This window comes from Paroedura picta, chromosome 18 (genome assembly GCF_049243985.1).
Source record: "Paroedura picta isolate Pp20150507F chromosome 18, Ppicta_v3.0, whole genome shotgun sequence".
NCBI lineage: Eukaryota > Metazoa > Chordata > Lepidosauria > Squamata > Gekkonidae > Paroedura > Paroedura picta.
In genome coordinates this window covers 2,875,398-2,899,845 of record NC_135386.1, presented here as the reverse complement: position 1 = coordinate 2,899,845, position 24,448 = coordinate 2,875,398, and the positions used below count along the sequence as shown (strand labels likewise).

The 24,448-nt window shown below is 53.7% G+C and overlaps 1 protein-coding gene across 6 annotated transcripts in view; it reads right to left on the bottom strand.

Moving 5' to 3' along the window:
• The window catches only part of LINGO1 (leucine rich repeat and Ig domain containing 1), a 210,766-nt gene that overhangs the window by 30,066 nt on the left and 156,252 nt on the right, over positions 1-24,448 (bottom strand). For 3 of the 6 annotated variants that reach the window (XM_077317708.1, XM_077317709.1, XM_077317710.1), the window contains one exon: positions 20,563-20,646. Coding sequence is in view for 1 of the 6 variants with exons in the window: in XM_077317707.1 (XP_077173822.1) it covers positions 11,104-11,109 (6 nt within the window). In the remaining 5 variants the exon portion in view is untranslated. Of the gene's footprint in view, positions 1-8,324; positions 8,439-10,611; positions 10,634-11,103; positions 11,744-20,562; positions 20,647-24,448 lie in introns of those variants that run through there. The other 3 variants (XM_077317707.1, XM_077317712.1, XM_077317711.1) reach the window with 3 other exon arrangements.

The window sequence follows — 24,448 nt, the reverse complement described above, 5'->3', positions numbered from 1 at the left end:
AGAGAGCAGTCGAGTGTCCTTGTGCTTCTCCGATGCAGACCGAGCCTGCGTCACGGGGCCCTGGTCTGGCCGGGAGCAGCAGGTGTGGCCTGGCTTGGGTCCAGGGCGATTTCTTTCCTTGGGGTCCCGGGAGAGTGACACGCAGGGACGCTCTATGCCTCTGACTGGCAGGAGGTAGAGCACAGACAACATGCTTGGCAGGCAGAAGGTCCCCGGTTCAATCCCCGGCATCTCCAGTTGAAGGACCAGGCAGGAGGGGATGGAGAAGGCCTTGATCTGGGACCCTGGCTCAGGGGCAGAGCCTCTGCTTGGCAGGCAGGAGGTCCCAGGTTCAATCCCCGGCATCTCCAATTGAAGGGACCAGGAAGGAGGGAATGGGGAAGGCCTTGATCTGGGACCCTGGCTCAGGGGCAGAGCCTCTGCTTGGCAGGCAGAAGGTCCCAGGTTCAATCCCCGGCATCTCCAGTTAAAGGACCAGGCAGGAGGGGATGGGGAAGGCTTTGATCTGGGACCCTGGCTCAGGGGCAGAGCCTCTGCTTGGCAGGCAGAAGGTCCCAGGTTCAATCCCCAGCATCTCCAGTTAAAGGACCAGGCAGGAGAGGATGGGAAAGGCCTTTAACCAGTTCATCTTCTCTTTCTCTTTTCCCTCCTTCTGTCGGCTTCTACCCTCCCATGATATCTAAATGTAGGTTTGACTTTGACCAAAGAACATGCTTCCTTCTTGTGGAATTTGCTACCACAAGGAGTTTCAGAGTTTCCCCTGGGGTTTTATGCACTTTTATATCTCGGCTTTATGTGGTTTTTATGCTCTGAGATTTTATGCTTCTGAGATTTCATGTGCTTTTAATGATTTATCGGCGGGTTTGTGTTAATCCCTCTGATGATTCGACATGGGATGGTCATTGGGGGCTGTGCCAAGCAGGCCTCACGAAAGGCAGCCTATGAAAAAGTTACGTGGGGGAGGAAGGGGATGACCTGGCGCCACCCAGAAAAAAAACCTGAAATTAAGAGTAGTGTATCTTTTCCTCTGAAATTGCTTCCGCCTCCGGACGATGTCCTGAGAGGTTTTCCGACATCACAATGTCCGTGGCTAAGACTTTTTTAAATGCAAAACTTTGAGTGATCTGCTTGCAGAGACGATCAGCTTTTGCCAGAATTTCCAGCACGAAAAGAGGGCTGCTGGGTGGTTGTTTAGCCCGGGCTTATTGTACTTCGTTGCCAGCGAGCGAAAGAGAAGACACCCAAATTAGAGTTTACGGAGCAGGAAAATGAAAGGTATCAGTGAGCTCTTCCCCGTCAAAGTAACATGCATTCATCACTCTGAGCGCACCTTTGGGGATAAAATGTGCAGGGTTGCTGATATGAAACCGCACACCTTGTTTTCGTAGCTTGTTCTTTCATGGGGGGATGTGTGTTTCAAGTGGCTGATTCACGGGAAGGTTGGGGACTGATGTTTCCTCTTGGCTCCGGGATTCAGAGGTTGACTGCTTCTGAACATGGAGGTTCCCCTCAGTCGCCATGCCCAAAAGCCACTGATAGACCTCACCTCCACGAATGTACCTAATCCCCTTTGAAAGCTGTTTTCCCCTCCACCTTTCAGAAACATTATGCCCCATCTATGGAGGGCAGAGTTTTAGGAATGTCGGACTGTGTGAGATTTGCAGTGGGCATGATTCGACATTATAGGAAGAGTATCCTACTGGAAGACATTGGAGGTATGTGTGCCATTAGCATATTTAGATCAGCAGCTTCCTGTTATTTTCCAGTCATCTTCTCCTGTGTCCTGATTGGCTGAGATGGAGACTTCCTGCTCCTTTGAGCCCACGTCCTCTCTGCTTGCCCCCAGAAGAACAGTGAGTCAGTTAGGTTCCTCTCTCTCTCCTCTCTTACAAAGTTTCTTTCTCTCCTTAACAGAACTATCTAATTTTCGAAGGACCTGGTGCTCGGCCCCTTTGCATATTCAAACGCTGTTTATTAAGAGATACCTGCCGCATCCCCGTGTACTCCGTGTTTAGAAGAGATAGCGCACCACTGGAATTGGTCTCGAACGCGTCGATACATCCCCAAGCAGAACATCGATTTCCACGGCTCCTTTTTGGCAAACGTGGCGCAGAGCTTGTCAAATCCTGTCATTTTTCGCTGCGCTGCCCATAGGAGTTTAAGTCCTTCTCAGAGAACATTTCAGAATCAGTGGCTGAAGATAAAATTGGGGATGGAGCGGTGGCCTTGGGTGTGCAAGACAGGGTTGCTCACGCATTGGATCATGCAAGGACATCCCAGAAGCAGAGCAGTTGTCGTTGTTATGTGCAAAGTCATGTCTGACCCATCTCGACCCCATGGACAATGATCCTCCAGGCCTTCCTGTCCTCTACCATTCCCTGGAGTCCAAGCAGAGCAGTGGAAACCGTAAAGAGGGAGATCCACCATGAGATGGACAGACTCAGTCCAGGAAGCCACCGTGCCTGAAAATGGTTCTAGATCAAAACTAAAACTAGAAACTAAAACAACTCAGCCGAGGCTACCGTGCCATGGTCACATTATGAAAAGACCACACTTGTTGGAAGAGACAATAATCGTAGGTCAAGGGGAACGCCCAACATGAGATGGACTGACTCAAGACTAAGGAAGCCACCATGACACAATGGTTCTAGGTCAAGTTGACCTTTGAAGCTAGATATGACTCCATGGAGACTGTAATGCAGCGGTCGTATTGGGAGAACCCATCTTGGGAAGATGGGAAGACCATCTTGCTAGACAAAGTGGAAGGCGGCAGGAGAAGAGAAAGACCTAACAGGAGATGGATGGTCTCTACCAGGGAAGCCCTAGCCTTCAGCTGGCAAGACCCGAGCAAGACTTTTAATTATATGATGTTTTGGAGGTCAGTCATTCATAGGGTTGCCATGAGTCAACTGATGGCACCTAACACACAGAGAGAAATGCCCCTTGGGTATCAGTTTAATTTGGGAAGTCCATCCATCTCTGCATGCCAGGGAGGGCTGGCCCTTCTCCCTGTCAGAAAATGTGAGGCACAACATGGTGGACAAGATCAGCTGTGATTGGTGGTGTGCACTGCAAACTTGGTAGCAGAGATCACTGCCATGCCCCATTGATGCTACTCTTATGAACAAAACCACCCACGCGTCTTGACCGCACAGGACACCGAACGAGTGCTAAGATGTCCCCATCCCTTCCCGGCCTACTGCAGCTCTGACTGAAAGGGTAGAAAGTACCTGTAACGAGATGCCCATTTCCATGTCGCTGAACAAGCTCAATAAGCCAAGAGGCGTGACTCTCGAGGTTAATATTCGGGGGGTTAGCAGAAAAATCGTTTTCAAAGCAATGAACTAATGCGGTCCAAGCTGGAGTATATACTATTGACCTTACAGATAATGTCATGCCGGAGGCAACAACAATGGAAATTACATTATAGATACAGTGCGCCGATAAGCTCTGAATACAGCAAATCATCTTCCAGTTACAAGGAGTGCAACCCAAAAACAAATTGTTCTTATTTAACTGTCAAGATCACACTTTTCAAAACATGCACACCACCCCTGGACTGTTAAATACGGAATACAACAGCACTTTCCTACTCTTAGTTGCTTTTTCTTTAACTCTGGAGCAAGATCCTCTTCACCACGGAGGATGTTTCAAATAATGTCCAATGGTATCATGTATCTGTTCCCTGAAAATCTCAGTGACTGACCCCAACTTCTTGTGTTCTCTCGCAAGCAAGAGAGGTTCACGGGCTAAACTCGTTAACAAGTTTTAGGTCCCCTTTCTGCAGAGCTGAGCCAGACCTACACCCTCTCCCAAAAGTAAAATTAATCGGAGCCATCAACAAAAGTGGGTGGCATGCAGTGTAGACAAACAGGAAGCACCAGCTTTCCAAGAAAACACATTCTAAAATGTCGTTCAGTATAGCCAGACAGGAAGCGCCAGCTTTCCAAGAAAGCACATTCTTAGATGTCATTCAGTATAGCCAAACAGGAAGCACCAGCTTTCCAAGAAAGCACACCTGTCAGTATAGACCAGGGGTAGTCAAACTGCGGCCCTCCAGATGTCCATGGACTACAATTCCCAGGAGCCCCCTGCCAGCATTTGCTGGCAGGGGGCTCCTGGGAATTGTAGTCCATGGACATCTGGAGGGCCGCAGTTTGACTACCCCTGGTATAGACGGACAGGAAGCACCAGCTTTCCAAGAAATAACATTCTTAGATGTCATTCAGTATAGCCAAACAGGAAGCACCAGCTTTCTAAGAAAGCACACCTGTCAGTATAGATGGACAGGAAGCACCAGTGTTCCAAGAAATCACATTCTAAGATGTCATTCAGTATAGATGGACAGGAAGCACCAGCTTCTCAAGAAATTACATTCTAAGATGTCATTCAGTATAGCCAGACAGGAAGTACCAGCTTTCCAAGAAAGTACACCTGTCAGTATAGCCAAACAGGAAGCACCAGCTTTCCAAGAAAGCACATTCTGTCATTCAGTATAGCCAAACAGGAAGCACCAGTTTTCCAAGAAATTACATTCTAAGATGTCATTCAGTATAGATGGACAGGAAGCACCAGCTTCCCAAGAAATTACATTCTAAGATGTCATTCAGTATAGCCAGACAGGAAGCACCAGCTTTCCAAGAAAGCACATTCTAAGAAAGTGTTCAGTATAGCCAAACAGGAAGCATCTGCTTTCTAAGAAGATGGTGCATAATAAAGCCAAACAGGAAGCACCTGCTCTCCAAGAAAGCACATTGTAAAGGAAACTGGAACACTCCATCACGTGGAACCTCCAGCACTGGTCATCTCCAAAACGCAACGATCAGTTCCCCTGGAGAAAATGGGTGTTTTGGAAGGTGGACTCTGGGACCTTATGCAGCACTGTGGTCCCTTCCCTCCTCAAACCTCGCCCTCCCAAGGCTCCACCTCCAAAATCTTCAAGCATTTCCCAACCTTTGAGCTGGCAACACCATGAATATAAGAGAGAACGTGTTGGGTCAGGCCAATGGCCCATCTAGTCCAGCACCCATGGGCCATCAGGAGGTCTAGCAATGAGGAGGGCAGGATGTGGGGAGGGGAGGAACCTCAGGAACATAGTACAAGCACAAGCCATTCACAGCATACAAAGGGTGGCCAAGCTACCCCCTGAAACGTTAACTGAGAAAGTGGAAGAGAGGCTGCCTGGTTTGTATGCAAAGACCCCCTTCCTCAGGGGGGGTTTTGGCCAACCTACAGAGAACTGCTGGGGGGGGGGAGTTGAAGGGATCAAAGACGAAGAGAAGCTGATGGACTTCTGAAAGTTCCGCGGAGATGCAGAGATCCCAGCAAGGAGATAATTCAGGGCGCGAACGTCAGCTCAAAAAGGAAAGCATGAGAAGTAACTTGGTGGAAATCTCTCTCCAGGGACGCTTCCATCAGTGGGGTCTTAACACGCGTGAGAGGGAGAGAAATATCTCCGCCGGGCTTTTGTGCTGGGAGGTAAAACAAGGCCATCTTTTGTGACCTGTTTGGGAAACCCAGGGCCGTCAGTAAACCCCAGGGTTTCACGAAACCTTTGTTGAAAAAAAAACTGGGTTAGACTGCTGGTCTAGGAAACGGGAGAGCCAGGTTCGAATCCCCCATTCTGCCAGGAAAGGTGGCTGCGAGATTGTGAGCCGGTCGTGCGCATTCTCAGCCTGCCCTACCTCACAGGGTCGTTGTGAGTAGCAAATAGAACAGAGAGAAGGGACGCAGGGTCCCTGTCAGGGGGAAAGGTGGGATGTCAACGAGCAATCGATCCATCAGATAAGTAAAGAATGTTCTTTCAACGGCTGAGTATCAAGACCCTGGGGAGTGTTGTCCTTCAGCATGGGAATTATCCAACCCTTTCTGGTTCTCAAAGGGACGGTAGCTTTAAAATAACTCCCCCCCTCCCCGGAAAAAGCAGGAGGACTTTCCCCCAGCCACTTCCATTCCCTCTGCAAGCCTTTGTAGAGTGATTTCTCCATTTATAGACATTTTCGGTGAACTTCCAAATGCAAACCTGGCATGCGGAGACATCTTCCTTTAAAGAGGCGGGGGGTGAGGGGGAAACAACAACACAGACACCAGATTTTTTTTTCAAGGGTGGGCTGGTGTTGGGGGGAGAGATGTTTCTCTCCACTTGATTTCCCCCCCCTCTGCCCACTCCTGGCCCCAGCCCTGAAGTCTCCAGGTCTTTCCCAACCCAGAGCTGGCAACCCAAATGTGGGTGTGTGACCAGGTCCCAAGGAGGGCGGGGGAACTGGTGTGGCCCCATCAGGGAATTTGGGCTAGCCTCATCCATCAGAACAAGAGGCCTTGTCTATGTATACCTTGTCTACATAGACTGGGAGCAGGTCTGCCTGGTCTTTTTAACTGGAGACGCTGGGGATTGAACCTGTGGCCTTCTGCAGGCCATGTCAAGGCTCTTCCCCTGAACCCCTGGCCCCTCCCCTTAAAGGTGCAGGAAGGGTGGTATCGGAGGGCGGCTAAACGTGCCGGAGCAGCTCTGAACATCTGAGTTTAAAACTGCAGAGCACGAGAAGGCAGGAGGCCAGCAAAAAGAAACCTCACTTGATTATGATTTTCAGCTCTTACAGTTCTGACATTTACGGAGAAGATCGCCGAAACGGAGAAATCTGTGCCCGCTGCCCACAGCTCATGTTCACAAGGGAAAGCAAATTATGTCAATTACATGCCACCGCGGCTGGGCATTTGCTCTCCGGTTTGTGTTAGCTGTGGGCACAGCACTGGCTCTCTCAGGAGGGGGGTCAGATGCCAGGGATTGAACCTGGGACCTCCTGCCTGCCAAGCAGAGGCTCTGCCCCTGAGCCAGGGTCCCAGATCAAGGCCTTCCCCATCCCCTCCTGCCTGGTCCTTTAACTGGAGATGCCGGGGATTGAACCTGGGACCTTCTGCAGGCCAAGCAGAGGCTCTGCCCCTGAGCCAGGGTCCCAGATCAAGGCCTTCCCCACCCCTCCTGCCTGGTCCTTTAACTGGAGATGCTGGGGATTGAACCTGGGACCTTCTGCAGGCCAAGCAGAGGCTCTGCCCCTGAGCCAGGGTCCCAGATCAAGGCCTTCCCCATCCCCTCCTGCCTGGTCCTTTAACTGGAGATGTCGGGGATTGAACCTGGGACCTTCTGCCTGCCAAGCAGAGGCTCTGCCCCTGAGCCAGGGTCCCAGATCAAGGCCTTCCCCATCCCCTCCTGCCTGGTCCTTTAACTGGAGATGTCGGGGATTGAACCTGGGACCTTCTGCCTGCCAAGCAGAGGCTCTGCCCCTAAGCCAGGGTCCCAGATCAAGGTCTTTAACATTATCTTTTAAACTGGAGATGCCGGGGATCGAACATGCGGTCTGCCACTGTCCTCTCTTGTCCCTCTTCTCACCCAGGCATTTTCCAAGCCACATGCCACATTACGCATGCCCATCCCTGAACCTCCATGAGATTCCTTCTCCTTGTGAACTCTGGATCACCGTTTGTGACACTGGTGGTCAAACTCTCACAAGAAGGAGAAATCTCAGGGGAACTTAGAAGCTATATGTTTGGTGTGGCTTGCTATTTTTTGTACAGGGGCAGCTCAAAAGGCAATGAGGGTTTGTTCCTTGTATACCTGGGCAGGTGTGCATGCATTGAGGGGTCATGGGAGGTGGCAGCAAGCATAAGCCTTCAATAAGCAAGAACGTACCCAAATCAAGACTGAAATAGCAAGTCCACTGGCATGCAATATTTCCTTGAGGAGTTGTCAGAAATGGCCAACTTCTCCCCGGGTGTCTAGACTCTCCCTTCCGACCCCTACCCTAGTTACCCCCTCCCTGAAAATTTAAACCTTAGTTGCACTAGCAATTAAACCAGCCACCTCCAAATGTGAGACAAAATGGGACAAGCCAACAATCAATACTCTTGTGAAAACCCTCAGCAGTTGACCGTCTGTAGACAGAGTTAGAACAAGATTGGGGAGATCTGGATTCAAATCCTGCCCCTCACAGATGGGCCATCATATTCATTCATAAAGAGGAGAGCAAAGGGTAGGATGAAAAGGCATGGATAACATGCAGCGGTGCTTAGTTATCAGACATGCAATGGTGGATAGTATTGGACAGCATATCAGAATTCGCGGCAGAAATCCAACTAACATTATGAATAACCGAGAGATGTCAACAATTTGTTAAAAAAACATCATAAGCATCCAACATTTTCCATTTCACATGCCAAGCACTTTCACATTTTTATGCTGCCAGGCAAAAGCTGACGGGCCAACCCAGCACCCCTTGTCGTCGCCCCCCTCCCAAAATTGCAAGACAAAGGAAAGCACAGGCATCTACCTTGCAGGGCTGCAGGGGACGTTCCGAGAGGGCAGATTTCAGCTGAACCAGGAGAGGGATCTCCTATTAGATGAATACTCCCAAGCGGAAGGAAGATGGCAAAGGGAATTGATTCCTGGAGGTGGGGAGAGGGGGAATCGAAAAGGCAGAGACAGAACAGCCATCTGTCAAGGATGCGCCAGCTTTAGATTCCCGGCTCAGAACAAGGGGACGGGCCTGGAAGGCGTCCGCCAGCCCAGGTGTCGGCTTTTAAGGAGGCTACCAAAGGTGAGTGATGGAACAGGAGTTGTCTGATGCCGTTCCTTCTAGACAGAAGGCCCCAAGTTCAATTCCTGTCCTCTTCTGCCCCAAAGGTTAGGAAGCAGACCCCAGGGGGTCACCGCAGGTCGAGGGAGGCAGCACCTGGCCAAGGAGACCAAGAGCATGGCTTTAGGCAAGCTTTGTAGGTTTCCCTTCAGAGTCCCAGGGGCCAGAGAGGAATGGCTGCACTTGAAGCCCTCACTGATATCAAGAGAACCTTTGGTCTCTTTGGGGAGGGGCCATGGGTCAGTGGTCAGTGCTTGGCAGGCAGGTCCCAGGTTCAATCCCCGGCATCTCCAGTTAAAGGCCCAGGCAGGAGGGGATGGGGAAGGCCTTTAACTGGTCCTTTAACTGGAGATGCCGGGGATTGAACCAGGGACCTTCTGCCTGCCAAGCAAGGGCTCTGCCCCTGAGCCAGGGTCCCAGATCAAGGCCTTTCCCATCCCCTCCTGCCTGGTCCTTTTAAAGTGGAGATGCCAGGGATTGAACCTGGGACCTTCTGCCTGCCAAGCAGAGCCTACCACATCCCCAGATACTGGGCCAGAGGCTGAGGCATTCCTAGCTGCAGTGCCAGGTCCAGCCCAGTACGCAGGCAGATGCCAGGCAGACTGTAAGGTGGGCAGAGGTGGCAAGAATCAGACTGGGGCAGAGGCCCCCTCTCCTCCTGGATTGCAGCGCCTACGGATGAGTAAAGCGAGGGGTTGTGTCAGCTGGCATCAGGGCCTCCCCCCCTCACAACCAGAGGTTGTGGCGGGGCAAAGACGGCAGCAAATGCCTTACCAAGGCAGGGGACGGCAACCGGGTGGGCCGAAAGGAGGGCACCGCCGAAAGAAAGAAACGAAGAAAAAATCCAGAGCACTCTGTTTTGGCTCCCTAACATCTCTCCAAAACCTACGCACCACAACAGATACATTCTTTTGCTAAGGATGGAGCAGAGACACAAGCGGCCGATTATCAAACCCGGCGCATGTATGAACCACACGCAGGGAGAAAGACACACACCAGACTGCAGGACCTCTCTCCCAGCAGCCCCAATTGATGTGCCTCTGGCTCCCAGCATCACATGCACAACCGAAAAGGGCTGGGATAGGACACACCTGGCACCCCCCCCCCCCCCGGCACACACACACTTGGCTCATGCATAAACAATCCAGCAGCGCACTCCAGACAAAAGAGCCCTCGAGGGTCCCCAACAAGAGTCCCGCAGCCTTGGTTCGGAGGGCGCCCGGAGAGGGGCTTCTTCCCCCCCACAGTGGGTGCTCTGCCCACCCCAAAGGAAAGCCGCTTCCAGATGTGCGCGCCCCAGCGGCAGCCTCTGGATCGCCCCTGCTGCTGTTTACACGCACGCACCTTGGCCGGGCTCCGGAGCCACACCGGAGAATCTGCCCTAGCCAGGGATGCTCAGAGGCTGATGCATCTTGCGTGGCCATAAAGCCGTTGGGTGTTTGGGGCGGGGGGTGCTGGGAGGGGGGAGCCCCCCTCCCACGTCCGCCCTGGAAGAGATCACCCCCAGGCCCCCATCCCCAAACTTCAGAACAAATCCTGTGTGGGGCGAGAAGGGGGGAGGGGGGAGAGGGGAAGAGGAATTGGTGCCGAGTCTGGGGGGAGGGGAGGGGCAGGGCCGGTGCAGCGCCCCCTCCTCCCAGTCCTAGGAACGACCCCCCCCCAAAATTAACCCTCAAATCTGCACCTCCTCAGTTGCACAAGACCCCAAATCCTTCCAACTCCCGGCCAGAATGCCAAATAGGCAGCATTCAACTCCCCCTCCCCCCATGAAAAAATTGAGCCTCTACAATGTATAACCCGAAGGGCAAAACCCGAAATCTAGACAGCTGTAGGGTTGGACGTTAGGATACGGATCAGGAGCATCTCCCCCCCCCCCACCGCCGGCGAAGCCTAGCTGGAAACCTCGGGCGCTCTAAGGCAATTGGACCCCCCCCCACCCCCCACCGCCCATATACACCCTGGTGCAAACCCCACAACCTACAGAGCAGCCGTCCAAATCTGTAGGCTCGCCTCGCCCTCCAAATGGGTCGCAACGCCCCGGGGTCCACGAACTAGTCTCCCGACAGGGACCCCTACCCCCCAAAAAAAACCCGGTCCAAAACCCCAGGAGCCCCCTCCCCCCAATCCAGATCACATTTCCATTGCAACATCCCCCCCCCCAAGAATCCGGATCGAGCTCTCCGTTTCACACTCCCCCCCCCCCCCCGAAATCCGGATCGGCGTTTCAGTCGGACCACCCTCCCTCCCGCCCAAACAATCCGTCTCACCCCCTCCCCAAACCCGGAGCAGCCCTTTAAACGCCACCAAGGATCCCGGAGAGGCATTTAAACACCCCCCCTCCCTCGCCCCCCCCCCAACCATCCGGCTCTGCCTTTCCGTCGCACCTCCGCGGCAATCCGGATCAGCCCTTCCTTGACCCCCCCCCTCCCCCCAAAAAAGCACACACACACACCCCCAAATCGGCCGCCCTTACCGGCATCGCTCATTCTCGCCGCTCGCCTCTCCGGGAGAGAAATGGCAGCGCCGCCTCGCCTGCCTTCCCTTCCCTTCCCTCCAGCGCCGTCCTGTCCTCCCCCCAGCCGCGGATCGGGCCCTCCTTCCTCCCTCCCCTCCTGCTCCTGCTCGCTGGCAAGCCCGGGGGCTGCTAGGGGCGAGCGGCCGGGCGGCTCCTCCTCGGGGCGGCTGCTGTGCTCCGGCTGCCTGGCCGAGGGAAGGGGGGAAGCGCGCCGGGGGGCGGGGGGCGGAGGGGGTGGGCTGCAGACGAGGCCGGCGGGGACGCGGGGCGCATCGCCCGGCCTCAGCCCGGAGCCGGCTTTGGGAGGGGGGGGGGGAGACAGAGAAAGAGAGAGAGAGAGAGAGAGAGAGAGAGAGAGAGAGAAGCAGCGAAGGGAAGAGGGGAGGGGGAAGGATGCTGAGAGAACAATGCGTGCGGGGAGGGGGGTGGGTTGGGGAGATCTGGGTGCCTAAAATGCAATTGGGGGGGGGGGGAGAGGAGAGGAGGAGAGGAGAGAGAGGTGGCCTCCCAATGCAGAAAGGAGAATCAATCGCCTAAGCTCAAACGCCACCCCCCCTTCCCCCTAATAATCCTCCAAGCCAGGAGCAAATGTGGCGGAAGGCAGGAAAGAAAGGAAAGAGGGAGGGAATGGGGGGAGGGAGGGAAGGAGGGAGGGAGGAGCGCGTTGGGCTGGAGAACTGGGTGTGGAGGAGCTGCAAAAGATCTCCGGAGGAGGGGGATGCTGTCTTCTTAGGCCAAAGGGAGGGAAAGGGAGGGAAAGGGGGGAGGGGGAGGCGCTCCCACCCAAAAAAAGGGGGAGAGGAAGAGGAAGGGAGGCGAGGGAGGGGGCGCCCCTTGGTTCCTCTCCCTTCTTCTGCCTCAGATGGGGATTGGAGATCTCTGACTTTGGATGCGAGGCCCCAGAACCCTTCTCCAAGGTGCTACTGGATTCGAATCCAGAGCTGCATCTAATCCGGAGGGAAATGCAGGTTGATTTGGGGTTTTAAGGCATTAAAGGGGGGTAAGAGAGAGTCTCTCACACTCTCATCTCTCTCCCTCCCCTTGGTGGAGACCCCCTCTCCCCCTGGCTATCGCTGACAAAGTGGGTCCAAGGCCCACCTTCCAATGACCCTCTCCAAACCTGGCAATTTAAAAACACACACTGAGCTACACGCTCCAGGCATAAATGGATTGTCAAAATCCACTGGACAAATTGACCAGGGATAGGTCCGTCATCAGCAGCTAGCCCTGATAGGTAAACGGAACCTCCATGTGCAGAGGCAGTGTTCCTTTGAATCCCTAATGCCAGGGTCGTCACAGCCCGGCCTGAAGAGAGGGCCCAGGAAGAGATGGGCCTCCCTCTAAGGCAGCCAAGCAGCTTGCGCAGGAGGGCGGTATAGAATTAATTAAATAAATAAATAATCATTATTATTAATAATTATTATTCATGGGGGTTGTTTGACAGTAGCAATAGCCTCCTGGGCAGCTGAAATAAAAAGGACCGTGGAAGAGAGAGGACATTTCTGAAAACATAATAGATATTTCCACCCATTGGAGAAAACCCAAACTCAATCTCAGCTTCATAAACGGTTTATGGAGAAAAGTACAGCCAAGGGGACGCTGGAAGTCCATAACCTCATTCGGTGGGAGTGCAAGAGATCATCAGTCATAATACTCCAGCAAGGGGCTTCCAAGGCAAGGGAGAAGCAGAGGGGGTTGGCCATTGCCTGCGTCTACAGAGCCTTCCTTGGTGGTCTCTCTTCGAAGATTGATGGTGATCCCAGCAAGGGTCTTCCAAGGCAAGGGAGAAGCAGAGGGAACCCCATTGTTTTCCTCTACAGAGCCTTCCTTGGTGGCCTCTCTTCGAAGATTGATGGTGATCCCAGCAAGGCATGGGAGAAGCAGAGGGGGTTGGCCATTGTCTTCCTCTACAGAGCCTTCCTTGGTGGTCTCTCATCCAAGTTCTGACCCTGCTTAGATTCTAAGATCTGATGAGATGGGGCCATTCCCTTCAGCCTCGTGAACAGAAATCGAGAGGGGGAAATAAAAAGCACAGTTTGGGCAGGATGCGGGAGGAGAGGGGGCCCAGCCCTCCACGGCTGGCCACCAAAGAGGCCCCTGTTTTCGTTAAAAGCAATTAATAAAGTATAAATAAAGCAGCGATTGTTCCCGTGAGCCTCCCAGGGCTGGGAACAGAAGGGGACGGGAAACGTTTTCGTCAACACTCGGTCGTCAAAAGAGCACAGCGTTCTCACCACGCCTGCGGCTGCTTAAAATACAAACGGCAAGGAACCTGCTCTTCGTGGCAATCTGCTTGCGTCTGTGTGTGGGCCACGTGGACGGCCCCAGAAAAAGACCTTTGGGGGTTGCGAGGGAACAGGGAAAGGGACGACGGGCCCACGTGGAAGAGGGAGGCGGGAGACGCCAAACAGTTTGGGTTTGGGGGCTGCTGGCTGTTCTTGGACGGCCCCGTGGACACAAGGCTGGCTCATACCAAATCAGACCCTTGATCCTTCAAAGTCAGTATTGTCTACTCAGGCCAGCAGCAGCTCTCTGGATCTCAGGCTGAGTTCTTTCACCTCCTGCCTGGGCCTTTTAACTGGACCTCCTGCATACCAAGCAGAGGCTCTGCCCCTGAGCCAGGGTCCTGATCAAGGCCTTCCCCATCCCCTCCTGCCTGGTCCTTTAACTGGAGATGCCGGGGATTGAACCTGGGACCTTCTGCCTGCCAAGCAGAGGCTCTGCCCCTGAGCCAGGGTCCCAGATCAAGGCCTTCCCCATCCCCTCCTGCCTGGTCCTTTAACTGGAGATGCCGGGGATTGAACCTGGGACCTCCTGCCTGCCAAGCAGAGGCTCTGCCCCTGAGCCAGGGTCCCAGATCAAGGCCTTCCCCATCCCCTCCTGCCTGGTCCTTTAACTGGAGATGCCGGGGATTGAACCTGGGACCTTCTGCCTGCCAAGCAGAGGCTCTGCCCCTGAGCCAGGGCCCCAGATCAAGGCCTTCCCCATCCCCTCCTGCCTGGTCCTTTAACTGGAGATGCCGGGGATTGAACCTGGGACCTCCTGCCTGCCAAGCAGAGGCTCTGCCCCTGAGCCAGGGCCCCAGATCAAGGCCTTCCCCATCCCCTCCTGCCTGGTCCTTTAACTGGAGATGCCGGGGATTGAACCTGGGACCTCCTGCCTGCCAAGCAGAGGCTCTGCCCCTGAGCCAGGGTCCCAGATCAAGGCCTTCCCCATCCCCTCCTGCCTGGTCCTTTAACTGGAGATGCCGGGGATTGAACCTGGGACCTTCTGCCTGCCAAGCAGAGGCTCTGCCCCTGAGCCAGGGTCCCAGATCAAGGCCTTCCCCATCCCCTCCTGCCTGGTCCTTTAACTGGAGATGCCGGGGATTGAACCTGGGACCTCCTGCATGCCAAGCAGAGGCTCTGCCCCTGAGCCAGGTTCTCTCCTTGACAAACAACGCAGCGACTCTTCCACTGACCGATGGCCTTTCCACCATGGCGGCCTCTTCTTTCCTTGCCTACATAAGCCCACTTTACTACGTCAGCCAGCTGGAGTTACTCAGCTCTTGATTGGGCCTCATTCAACTCATCACTCCACTGCATCTTCATACATTCGTGGACTACCCAAGTCCCATCGGCGGGGGCCTTCCGGGAAGCTGAAGGAACGGAAATCTGTCTGGGAGTTCCGTAGGGGGAAAACTGAAGACCAAGGTCATCTGGATCAATGCCTTCTTAAATTTCTTATTGACACAATGCTCCCAGAACCGCAGCCCGCTCTGAAAAAAGGACAGGTCCGAAACGACACCTTTGCTTACTGTCGTCTGGGCTGAAGAAGGCCCTGATTAAAACAGGCCACTGTCGATGGATAACCGAAGAGTTGGTGGATTAATCTGCTGACAGAAGTGATTGATGCTTGTCTTCCGCCCGGCGGAAGCGTCTCCCCTGACAAATCTCGGTGGGATCCCACTGAAAGAGAACTCTGTGCATAGAAGACCCGACTGCTAGAATCCCAGTTGGGTCACCTGGCCGAGGTTCAAGGCCTTTGGGTCGCTTCTTGTGCACCAGCCTGTTCTCCCGTGCTAACAGCTCTCTCTGCTAGTTGCACATCATGCCGGCACTGCCTGCTGGCTTCCAACAGAGGGTGCCAATGCGGTGCGCACGAAGACCGTCCATGCGGCTGGACACCCGCAGGAGAATAAACACAGGGAGGAGAAAATGGGAAGGGGGCATCTTTTCGGAAAAGCTCCTGACGCAGCTGCCTGCACAGCCCAGCCAGGGAAGCCGACAGAGTTCCCTGCACTGGTCATGAAAATCCTCCATGTTGGAAGGCAGGAAATAAAGAAACTGGCAGGGATGCAGGGAGTGAGTGGGTGGGTGGGAAGAGGCCACTTCCCTTTGCAAAGGGCAGACAGAGGGGTCTTCAATGGGGTTCTAAAAGGCCTTTCATGGCTTCTGAGGACTTGGGAACAATTTGAATGGCAGACTCCCAGGGTGCACCAGGGTTATGAGTGGGGGTAGGCGAAGGCAAATGCCCCCGGATACGTCACACACATGCCATAGGATATAAGTCTCCTTCCTTTTTGGGGGATGGGGGACAGCCAGGAGTGCCCACGGCAAAGTAACAAGCCCCACTGTTTCTGCTCCATCTGGCCAGAGCGCTGGGCAAAGATCTGCGTTCAAATCACCTCGCAATCTGCTCGACCCATCGCTCTCTTGGGACAACTGTACTTCAGTTATTCCCCCCCCCCACCTCCCATGTCACTAACGCTGTGCCCTCCTCCCCAGAGGGGATCTAAAGTCGTGCGTGTCGCCCTCCTCCTCTCCCTCCTCTCTGTTTTATCTGTGGGGCAGGCAGGGCTGAGCGTGTGTGAGGCAGGCTCGAGGCCACCTGCTGAGCATTTGAGGCAGAGCGGTGGATTTGAACTCATATCTCTAAGCTCCTAGTCCTAGCGTTGCTACAAGAAGCCAGCTCTCTGTCCTATGCAGTCTGCCCAGCCAATTCAAGAGCTTATGAAGAATATCCTACATCTGGGGAGAGGTGTAGTTAGCATATTTAGATGAGGAACATCTCCTTCTGCCTCCTGATTGGCTGAATTGGAGGCTTCCTGTTCCCTTGCGCTCACTTCCTCCCTGCTTGCCTCCTGAATGAAGGAATAACGCAGTCAGTTAGACTGTTAGGACTATTTCCCTCCCCTTTTACTTACAGTCGTTTCTCGTCCCAATGAACTACTATTCATTGCGGGTGCCTCACCACTCTTTGCAAAGTAATAATACCTCTTCATCCCTGCAGGTAGGACCGCTGTTGGACAGGATGCCTTTAAAACTGCCCAACCAATCCAAAACCCTGTGAGGCAAAAGCCACACCCACTTTCCCTAAACACTTGTTATAACGCGTGATGAGGAATTACAGAAAAACTGCTTACTTTGGGGGGGAAATGCAGCTTCCATTCCAGGGGCCGGGAGTACCGCAGCTCCATTACCATCTCCGTAGCTGGCCGCACCGATCACGCAGTACAGTAGACCCCTCTCCTGTGGCTTTGCGTTCTTTCCCTTGGTGTTTTTCCAGACATATCGTTGGCACTTCCAAATCGTTAATAGTAAGAGCGGCACTTCGGAGGAGGGGGAGGAGGGCCGGGGAGGGGGGGGGAGCTCGGGAGGATAATGAAGCCAAGTGGGTGTTTGAGAAACAGCGTGCACAGACGGAACTGTGTGTGTTTGTCATTTAGAAACATGTTTTTTTTTGGGGGGGGAGCAGAACGGGGAGGGGCGGGCGCATAGAAGGCAGGGGAATTAGGGGAGCGGCGGGACATCCACAAAGTGGAGGGAGCGATTGCCCTTTGGCAACACCTGAACGAAAGAGAAGGAGGGAAAAAAACCACCAAATCGGACTCCGAAGCAATATTCTATTCCCGGCGTTTCCCGAGATCAGAGGCTTGGCTTCGTCCCCTCTAAAGTGACATTTGCCGCCGCTTGAGCTGAGCAGATTTGGGCACCGGCGATAACGGAGATCAAAGAGCAGGCAGCCAGACGGAGGCGACAACAGCGCGATCCGGCTGTCGCTCGGAAATGAATGAAAATTTTGCGATGGCAGAGAAAATTAATAATAATGGAAGGGAAGACAGAAATGAGAGTCCCAACCAGAGCGGGTGGCGAGAGGGTTCTAGGCGTTCTAGAATGGCGTTCTAGAATTGGTCGTGCATTTTTGGGCTGCGTCGGAGACCAACGTGCCAGGTGCCAAGGACGCGTTCTACTCGGGAGTAGACTTAGTGGGACTCTGGGACGGTTGCCGACAATGGATCGACTTCTTGGTCTGCTTCATTTATCGTTCACCGTCCCCCCCCCCAGTGTCCTGGCCTAGATGGGGTCAAAGCTAGGGATGGGCGATTCGGCTTCGGAAACGGCCGAATCACCCGAATCACCCTTGATTCAGACATTTCCGAAGCGGAAATGAAACCAAGCTGGGTCGGCCCTGGTTAAGACTTGGGTGGGAGACTGTTGAAGAAGCACAGGGTGGTTAGGCAGAGGTAGGTGATGGTCAACCACCTCCGAACATCTCTTGCCAACCTGGATGGCCCAGGCTAGGCCGTCCTCCTTGGGTCTCAGGAGCGAAGTCGGGTCTACCTGGGTTTGTCCTTGGGTGGGAGACCACCAAGGAAGTGCCGCGTTGCTACGCAGAGGCAGGCAATGGTCAACCGCCTCTGTCCATCTCTTGACAACCCTACTCCTTGTGACCCAACAGACTGTCCACCACCTCTTTAGAATGACCAAGAAATCTGAAATCTCCCAACCATGTGTAGGACGTATCGATGCTCCTCCACCAAAACTGGGGGCACGTGGCGGGCTCCCGCGTGCCGAAGGTATTTCCACGCTGAGCAAGACAGCCGAATGCCTCCGAAAAAGTCCTTCCAGGCACCATCTGCTCGTGACTCAGCCACGCCGTTTCCAAGGGGGAGGGAAGATTCCTACTGAGGCAATCCGAGAAGACCCACTCCACAGTGTCCTGGAAGCCACTTTAAGGTTGGCCACGAGACAGAAATCCTTTCCGGTGGATTCAAGTCAGCCGGTAGCAACCATAAAGACCAGCGTGGGGAAGAGGCTTGGGTTCGAATCCACCCTCGGTGGTCAAATTCAGCTTTGGTCTCCTCTTGGATTCACGTCTCGTAGCATCTTGGGGAGCGAGAAGAATTTCGGGGGGTAACCTTTTGAGAGGCGAAACTCGCTCCATCAGACATAACTCTCTGAGGTGCTTCTGGGTTCAAATCTAGGTAATTAGAAGGTGGCCATCCGCAGCAGAGTGCGGGGATTTGAACATGGTTCTCCCACTGCGCCAGGAGTCTGACTTTCCATTGTGGCCCCAATCCAATCACTGTTTCCTTGCTTCCAGACAACACTAATTGCCATCACGTAACTCGAATGTTTATTGCCTGAGATGCACAATCTCTCTCTCTCTCTCTCTCTCTCTCTCACATACACACACACACACTTCCCGAGCTTCATAAACTTGTCGCTAAATAATTTATTCATCTTAAATGTCAGCCCACCAGCCAGTTATTCATTATTCTTTTCCTACTTTAAATGTTTCCAGTCTGCTGGAGGTGGATTTGGAGAGGAGGTGCCAAAACGCTTACCCCTTTCCGCATTTCATCCCGTTCCTCATGGCAGTCAACCCTTGAATCCCAGGGCCAAGGGGAAGGCATCGGCCTCTCTGCCCTGTTGTTGGTCCTCCAGAGGAACTGGCTGGCCTCTGGGTGAGACAGGAGGCTGGACTGGATAGACCCTCCCTGGTCTGATCCAGCAGGGCTCTTCTGAAGTTCTCAGGAAGGCCTCAGTCTCCCTGCCCTGCTGTTGGCCCTCAGGATCCTGGTCCAGAGGGACCATTGGTCACATCCTGCAAGGCTTTCCTGATGTTCTTAGGAAGGCCTCGGCCTCTCTGCCCTGTGGTTGGCCCTTCAGAAGAACTGGTTGGCCCCTGTGTGAGAGGAGGATGCTGGACTAGATGGACCCCTGGTCTGACCCGGCTGAGCTCTTACATACTATAAATATTATCACTGACCCATTACTGACTCATCCAGTGCTCCACAGTTCAAATAATTAAAATCCCTAGTTTGGGCAATTCTGCCCAGAGAGTCCTGCAAAGAGAGCACAGAAATTCGGCCTCTCTCTCGCAGAAGATGGTGTCAACAGAAGTCAAAACCCGCCTGCATTTTCCTTTCCTTCCGCCCTGATTCGTGGCCCACCCTTCTGTCCATCCAGAGGGAGGAAAAGCGGACGCAGGGAGTTTTGCCCTCCCTCTGGATCCACTACTTCCACGCAACACATGCAGAGTCAGGAAGCCAAGTACGAGTATCCCAGATCCAAACTGGACACTCTCACCTGGATCCCAACACAGATCTAGGATCCAGCCCACTATGGAGCGGAGAAAAGAAAGTCCAAAATGCTTCCGGTGGGGTTGCACACAGGGTCGCCAGCTCTTGGTTGGGAAACAGCTGGAGACAACCCCAGCAAAACAGGAAGGCCCTCCCTGGGTCTAAGGTCTTTTTCGGTGAGCTCCGTCCTTGTTTCCCCTGCTCCGGATTCCACAAGGGGATCTTGGGTGCCAGCTTCAATCCGAAAGGACGACGCTGGCAGAAAGGTGAAGAGGGTTTTCGGTGGCCCCCTTACGCTTGTCTAATCCTTTGTCTCCCCCCTTTCTTCCTTTCACACATGCCTTCTCACAAGCTGAACTGGAGAGAGAGAGAGAGAGAGAGAGACACCCCCTCCTCTCCGAAATACCAGCCTGAGATCACACGTCCCACCGCTCGAAGCACCGCCAGAAGCAGCCCTTGGAACTGGGCTCTCCGAAAACGCGGCCTTTTTACAAGCAGTGGGTGCGTTGCGGGGAGGGGGAGTCACAGCCGGGTGGGTGAGACGAAGAAGGGTCCTGACCCGCTCGGTGATTTGGAATAAGGAGAAGGAGGTGGCGATTCGTCACTCGAGGAAAGGGCAAGCCCGCGCTTCTGGAACCGGGGAGGCGACCAAATTCGATGTGCCGGCATGGCAGAGGGGGCACCCTCCCGCAAGGGAGTGACTCAGCCTCCTAGTGGGTGCCCTTCTTTGGCAGAGAGAGGCTCGTGGGGTCGAAAGGACCAAAAGTTTGATAGAACGGACCCGTTTCGTGGACTTGCTGCTTAGGCCAGAGGGGGCCAGTGGGTTGGGATGCTTGTCCACTAAAACGCAATTGTCCTTGCATGGAGAAATCTAGGTGGCAGGGGGAAGCTCTCCAGATTAGAGGCCTCCGCTCTTAACTGCTTTACCAAGCCGAATTGTTTTCGATTTTAAAGTTTTATGGTTGCCGCTGTATTTTATTGCGGCGAACCGCCCCGAGCCCGCCGTTGGGGAGAGGCAGTCGAAGAGTTAAATTACAAATCACATACAAAAGGAATAAATCCAAACTGACCTGTGCCGTGGAGGGTCTGGGCCTAGGACACCAGCCAAGCGAGCATCGTCAGGACGCGGGGAAGAAATCGAGGCCTCGGTCTCTCTGGGGAAGGAACAAGGAGTCGTCATGAGTCGGGGCCCTTCACAGCTCCCAACTATAACTCACTTGCTGGATATATATATGTGTGAGTATTTTAAAAACCCACATTCTTTCTGACACAACAAAATCTGTGCAGTCGACTCTGAAGGGGTGGGGGTGGGCAAAGGAAGCCCTGCAGAAGGGGGAAGCGGAGCAAGGAGGGAAAGGTTGAAGTAGGGAGAAGCAAGGAAAGAGGGCGTGGAACGGCTGCGGGGGACAGCAGACTGAGATTTGTGTCAAAAGCTGAATAACGAGGGAGACAGAGAGAGACAGAGAGAGACAGAGAGAGACCGACACGCACAGAAGGAGCCAGAGAGAGAGGGAGACACACAGATGGAGACAGATAGAGATATAGACACACAGAAGGAGACAGAGACAGGAAGATACTGAGAGACACAGAAGGAGACAGAGACAGGAAGAGACCAAGAGGCACAGAAGGAGACAGAGACAGACAGAGAGAGACAGAGAGAGAGGTTGTAGGGCAGAAAATCCAGGCTCGCTAACGGGGCTTGCTAGACTGCACGACTGCCTCTGGGGCTTAAAACATGGGGCTTGTAGTTCTGTATGTAAGTGCCATCAAGTTAACAACCAACTTACAGGGACCCCAGCAAGGGCCTTTTGAGGCAGGTGAGAAACTTTTCTCATGGCCAAAGTAAGATCCTTCCCTGACACCAGTTCTCAGAGAATCTTCAACTGGAGTTGTTGGGGATGCATCCTGAACTTTTGCTCTAACACCGAGCCATGATGGGGAGGGGCAAATATTTTCTGTTGGGGGGACTGCGGGATGCCAGTCTCCGGGGGAGAACTGGGACTCCCCTGGATCTGCAGCTCCTCCCCAGACTACAGAGATCCACGCCCCGGGAGGAAAGGGAGGCCTTGGAGGGTGGGCTCTGTGGCCTTGGACCCCATTGAGGTCCCTGCCCCCCCCCAGACTCCAACCCCAAATCTCCAAGCATTTCCCAGTTTGCACTGGTCAATCAATCCTCCTTCCTCCACCGGTGGCCGGGGAGGGGGTGGGGAAGAGAACTTGCAAAACTGATTTGCAAAATCGACTGCTGTTCTTTCCTCCACTTGAGAAGTCAAACACCCTGGCAGCGAAGGAAGAATCCAGACCACAGCATGAATCAAAATGTCACCTGCAGTTTTTTTTTTGGGTGTGGGGGAGGAGGGAGAGTGGGGGAGCGTGGGTGTCAGCAGACCTGTTTTCGGCAGCTTGGAAAAGCAATCACATAACATTTTGTTTCCGATTGTTGTGGGAAGGGACCCGAAGGCGGCGCGGCTGGGACTTGCCAACTTCTCACACACTCCCATGCGCGCGCACTCGGCGGCGATGTGCCGTCAGAGCGCCACCGGGCGCATCCCTGGCCGTGTGCCGACGTAATTGGCTCCTCTCTAAAAATTGTGCGTAACTAATTCTCTGCTCTCCCCCCCCGCCCCGTCCCCCAATACTGCTCATCTCTCTCACATACACCTCCCCTCACTCCCTCTGAAATAATTAATACAGGGGACATCTCGGGAAAAGCGTGTCGCTGCTGGTGGGAGTTGGTAATTATTTTTTCAGGAACAAGCTTATGGGATTAGAGGCGCACCAGACCTCCCCTTCTCCATTGAGCTGTGGCCGCTGGGAAACAGACCCACGAGCGTCGGGAGAGGAAACGTCAAAGGCGCAAATCCAAGCGACGGTACTCCAGTGGGTCAAAGGTTTGTAAGAACACGAGAGAAGTCTTGTTGGATCTGGTCAAGGGCCCATCTAGTCCAACGCTCAGTGTCACAAAGTGGCCAAAAAACAAGGGCTATCAGGAGGTCTACCAGCAGGGCTTGATCTCCAGAAGCAGTGAATTCCTCGTGTTCATGAGTCTGTGGTTGAAGGAGCGCTCCCAATGTTAAGCCATGGCTGACGGGATGGAGGCTGGACGGAAAGAGTGATGGGCTGAACCTCCATGTTTAGAGGCTGTCTATCTCTGAATGTCAACGTGCATACAAGAGCTAGGTTTGCTGCCCCGTTGACCGCTACAGAGGGAAGGATTTTGCACTTAGCAAACGGAGCCTTGCAACGGAGCCTGGGCCGTCCAGGTCAGGGCAAAAGACACACAGAGGTGGTTTGCCACGGCCCGCCTCTCTGCAAAATCCTGGGCTTCCTTGGTTGCCCCTAACGAAGGACTTTGCTTCCAGTCGCACCAGTCTTGCCTTGGGAGCTCTCCTTGGTCCTGAAGATCCTGGGAAGTAATAGCTGCTTGGCTGCCTTTTGTGCTGAAGGGTTTGTGCTTCAGGGTCTGTTCGCCGGAGGTTTTCTTCCGCTCCTGGGACTGAAAGAGGGTGGCATCTAGGGCACTGCCCCCCCACTGAGGTCCCTCTGCTCCCCACATTCTGCCCTCCCCAGGTTCCATCCCCAGGTCCTTCCCGAACCCAAGCTGGTAGTCCGAGAGACGACTGGTGGTGAGGAGGGCCCTTGAGAAACTGAATCAGGGCCTGCAAATTAGTTTCCTTCCCAAGTGTGAATTCTTAGGAGCAGTGGTGAGGACAGCAATTTTTGCAGCTTCCCCAGTGACTGAAAAGACCAAGTAAATACGGTGTCCATCAGTCCCAGAAATCCAGGAAGTCTGAATCAGACAACCAAATGGCTTGCTTGCTTCCTTCCTTCCTTCCTTCCTTCCTTCCTTCCTTCCTTCCTTCCTTCCTTCCTTCCTTCCTTCCTTCCTTCTTCCTTCTTCCTTTCCTTCCTTCCTCCCTCCCTCCCTCCCTCCTTCTCTCCCTCCCTCCCTCCCTCCCTCCCTTCATGGTGTCGTTGTTATCCTTGAGGGGATAACCCTGGATCAATCTCCCTTCCGACCCCAGCCTGCAGACCCTGCTGTTTCTAAGTCCCTTGCAATCGGCCAGAACATTTACCACTTCGCCCGCCTCTCCCCCCCCCCCCCCGTATCACCAATGACTGGCACCTTTCAAAGAAACGTATTTCAAAGACGGGAGCGAGAAGCAGAAAGACAGGGGTAATTACATGCCAAAAAGCCCTGCTGCCACTTATAAAATAAGAGGGAGAAAAGAAATTATTTGAAAGCTGCTCATTGTTCCATATTCTGGCTAATTCCCAAGAGGTGTGCGTCACAGGCTCTCCCTGAGAACCTTGATTACCTTTCATAAAATACCAAATTTATGAAAAAGGGGCGCGGGCCTCGTATCGTTCCTATAAACGACATAAAGGATTCCCTGCTCCTTTTCCACATGCAGCCATCTGGGCAACCTTGGGCTGGTCACAGTTCTCTTAGAGCTGTTCTCAATGAGCAGTTCTCTTAGAGCTCACAGGGCACCTGTTGTGGGGAAAGGCGTTTGTAAGCCTCCTTCGGGTTCCTCCAGGCAGTGAAAAGTGGGGCATAAAATCCTTCTCTTCCTTCTTCTTCTCTTCCAGCATTCTGTTTCCGCCATCAGTCGGCCAGGGATATCTCCAAGCAGGAAGTAGAGGTCCAGTTAGACAGTTAGGACCATCTCTCTCCTCTCTCTTTACAAAGTTGTTTCTCTTCTCATCAAAGTGGTTTCTTCCGTAAGCAGCCGGAGCGCCGCCCTTCCTTTGCATTTTTAAAAAAAGGCTTTACCCTGCATAGGGTGTTTTCGGGGTGTGTTTCACTGAGCGTTGCCCCCCCTGCCTTTGCAATCTACAGGACGGGAAGGATGTGGGACCGCTGGCAGGAAGGGAAGCCCTTCTGCAGCTCTTCTGGGCCTGCTCCCCGGTGGCAGCTGATGGGAAATAAAGCTGTTCACGAGCCATGTTTAC